The 3878-nt window shown below is 47.1% G+C and overlaps 1 protein-coding gene across 1 annotated transcript; it reads left to right on the top strand.

Annotated features, from left to right (window-relative positions):
• The first annotated feature begins 654 nt into the window (after nucleotides 1–654).
• On the top strand, nucleotides 655–2443 carry LOC135814351 (dual specificity phosphatase 29-like). Its single transcript, XM_065327455.1, has one exon. It carries the CDS (start codon nucleotides 913–915, stop codon nucleotides 1753–1755), a length of 843 nt encoding a protein of 280 aa, XP_065183527.1. The 5' UTR covers nucleotides 655–912; the 3' UTR covers nucleotides 1756–2443.
• Nucleotides 2444–3878: the final 1435 nt, after the last annotated feature.

Below are 3878 nucleotides of genomic sequence, written 5' to 3'. Positions count from 1 at the left end.
ATTACGGTGCAAATGATCCTGCATTCTGGGCACTTTGGCATTGTGTTAAAAAGGCTGCTACGCCCCTGCCTTGATACATGTAATGATGGGGCATGTGTGCTGTCAGCCAGAGACAGTGAAAAAGGAGTTTTCCTGGCCCTCTCGGTGGCTTACTGTTGACATCAGTCCTGGTAACCGTCCAAGACTTGAAGTGCAAGCAAGGCTTACGGAGTCATTGTACGTACATGCGTACACAGTCAGTAATCATGGTATACCGGTAATGGCGATGACCAGATGACATAATTATACAATGCAGTATCTTGACTAGTTTGAATACAGTATCTCATAATTTACCGTACAGTATGTACTCTACAGCCTACAACAAAGGGAGGAAAACTCCTTTTTCACATTGCCACACATGCACAGAGGACATGTGCAAGAGTTACTCTATTATTACTCTTGTAATGGTCACACGAGCAAAAAAGGACTCCGGCCTGTGCTGTTGCGGTGCATGCAGTGTAGTCCTTGCACTCGTAGATCTACGATCGTGCATGCCATCATCAGCAGCAGACCCACGCTACCATGTACGAGTCGTACAGCGTGGGCGTAGATCTACGAAACTCAAAAATCTTGTTCAAAGCACAACTTCACAAGTCACACTTGCAGGTCACTCAAATGCTGACACATACTGTGACATAGTAGTAGGTGCGAATACTTCAACTTCAAAATGTGGCTTGCTAGAATTTAGCTCCTCGCCATCTAGTAGGGGATGAGTTGACTCCTGCTCTACATCTAGCAGTAAGCGAAGGCGCAGCCTTATCACGGTCAAGGCAGCTTTGGCTTCATGGGAGTGTCGAAATTGACACCCAACTGGTCGTCGTGGGGTCAACCCAGCACTTTTTCTTGTGAGTGGGTTTGAAGAACGAAGTCTTTATGACATCGTCTCCGGTCGTGGCCACCTCGACAGATCGCCGTGTTTGTTATGGTCGGCGACCTTCCCAGCTTCTGCTGAACGTGACTACCCAGCAGAACAACAAGATGGCTGAATCAGCGAAGTCTCAAATTCACTTCAGCGGGAATTCGTCTTGTCCGAAGTTCACTCCCAATCAATTTAAACCAAGTATATGTTCCAGCTGTTCTTCTCTGGTATCCAATCACAAGGCAGAGGCCGTTGACGACTCCGTTGTCCAGACCGCCCTGGAACACCTGGTGGACTCGGTGCCCAGTTTAGTTCTCGACCGGCTGAACGACGTAGGTCCTGTTTATCTGGGTGGGTACAAAGCAGCAGCTAACACCAAATTCCTGACTGAGGAGGCGAACATTAGCCATGTAGTGTGTACTGCTCAAGGACTGGGAGATATATTTGGACCCCGCTACATAAGGTCTATTGACGCAGCCAAAGAGAAAGGTGTGACTTTCCTGGATATGGATTGGCTTGACAGACCAGATCAGAATGTGACCATGTCAGAACTAGCCCAAGTCATCCGATTCGTGGAAAAAGGCCGCACCGAAGGCACTGGCGTTTTAATACACTGTGCGCAGGGCAAGTCCCGCTCCGGCATGGCCACCATGGCTTATGTAATGGCCAAGCTGGTGAAGAACGTAGATGATTCGCTGGCCCTGGTGCGCAGTCGTAGAACTATGGCCGAGCCGAACTTTGGCTTCATGATCGCTCTGACAGAGTTTGAGCAGTCACCAGAGCTTGCCTTGCTGCGAGAGGAGATCGGCACACAGCAACCAGCAGCTGCATCACCACCAACACCTGACAATAACTAGTTTTTGTACAAAAGAGAACAATAAGATTGGCTTTACTGCCACTAGTGAGCCCCTGATGTCATAGGACCCTTAGTCCCCCTGTTACAGAATGTTGAACTACTTTTTAATTCCTGTTTTTGTGAACACCTGCGCGCTCCCTCCAAAATGACTTCGTACGTATTTGCTTTATCTCGCTGTCAGAACTTTGTACCACTCTTTGATTCCTTTTTAAATTGAAGAAGGTGACACATTGTACAATGTACATACCCCAGCTACCTGCCTATGTATGCGTTGTTCACAGGCTCTTATGTTTTGTTATGTGGCATGTGACAAAGATGGCAATGCCGTTTTTAAAAGATTTGTGTTTTGTTTCGCCTCTTGACAGCATTTTATTTTCGCGGTGAGATGTGTAGCTCCTAGGTCTAACAGTTGTGCATCCCAACCTTACTTTACTGTTATGACATTTAGTTTCTTGAGCTGTTTCGGAATGAGTTTTACTTATGATCAATATGCTCCTCTCTCTCTGTCTCTCTCTCTCTCTCTCTCTCTCTCTCTCTCTCTCTCTCTGTGTGTGTGGGTGTGTGTCTCTCTCTCTCTCTCTCTCTCTCTCTCTCTCTCTCTCTCTCTCTCTCTCTCTCTCTCTGTCTCTCTCTCTCTCTCTTTGGTCTTTGTTTTTAAAATATTACTTGTATGAATGTGGTGCTCCGTATTGCTGTGTCCGTAGCCAATGGTAGCGGCGCAGTTGACCATTATGAACTACTGTGCACAAAGCTGCTAGTTGCTGTTGTGATGGAAGAAATGGAAGCATGTGAACCTGCCGAGTATGGCGATGCGAGCCAAGAAAGCGCATGATTGTGACCATTTTCGAAAGTGGCTGTCTTGTGCACTTTCTCAAGGAACTATGTTGCCATCTTGTTCATTTTGAAGCTTAGCCGGCTGAGACAGAATTTTGAAACCTTTCCACGTACATGTAGATGCATATACATGTACCGGTACAGGGTTCTAGCCAGGTCAAAATAATAGGGTGGGGGGGGGGCATGGGAAACAGTAACCCCGTATCCCATTTTTCCACTTTCCAATATTGTCTTGCCACGCTAAATGCAACGTATGGGGCGAACCCCCGACTTCGCCGCAGACAAATGTGCCTTAATGAACCATCTAATCGTGACTTTCGACTGCATTTTCATGAAAAACACGAAAATCGGAAAAGGAGTAGGGGGGGGGGGGGGCTGCTGCATATTACTTCAGTATAATTTTCACTCCTCCTGGGTACCCTTTTTCCAGTCACAACTTGATTTTTGCCATTGCATTTTTTGGTGCTCATCCTCCTGAAAATGAAGAAAACCAAATGCGCTAGAAGACACGAGTAACTACTGTGTAGGAAGATTACCCCCTGGAAAATACATGCACTATTCTAGTATTCTGTGCTCTGTTTTTTCCTGTCTTAGGGGGTGATTCTATGTGCAGCTCCAGCCCGGGCTGGTCAACAGGCAGGGGCGGGCCAGCTCGCCTGCTACGGGATCTCGGGGTTGTCCACAAATCCACACAAAACATGTTGTGCGTTTACATGTCAAACGGGCTGGCCCGGCGAGGCGGGCCAGAAAAAGCACATAAACAGACCAGCCCGGGCCAGAGTTGTATTATTATGGTATCGACACTGCGTTCATACTACAAAATAGGTACTTTTACCTTTTAAGGGAAGTTATAAAGAGAATTCTCGATATTGTCTTGAAAATCTATGATGCCTTTTGTACAGCAACAAGAAGGACGTGCCGTGAGCACTGTTTATTTGTCGACATGCATGATTGTATTTTACGATGGAAGGGGGACTACTTGCAAAATACTTTGATATGGACAACTAAAAATGTGAAAACAGGAAAAAGAAACGAGGTGATACAACACACCAAGCACGTGCCATAGCGCGAAAAGAAATCAGCAAAAGAATACATTGTGTGAGAAAAAAAGTTTTTAGGTTTATAACGTGAGTATGGCTTGCAGCCCGGGCGCCCGGGCGCCGGGCTGGAGCGAGCGGGCCAGCCCGCCGAGGGTGTTTACATGTGCACGGCCAGGCTGGTCGCCAGCTCGTTGTGAGTTTATATGCGCTGAACACACGCCAGCCTGTTGTGAGTGTGCAATGAACACAC

The sequence above is a fragment of the Sycon ciliatum genome, chromosome 4 (assembly GCF_964019385.1).
Source record: "Sycon ciliatum chromosome 4, ocSycCili1.1, whole genome shotgun sequence".
NCBI classification, from domain to species: Eukaryota; Metazoa; Porifera; class Calcarea; order Leucosolenida; family Sycettidae; genus Sycon; species Sycon ciliatum.
This window is presented reverse-complemented; position numbering and strand designations above follow the sequence as displayed.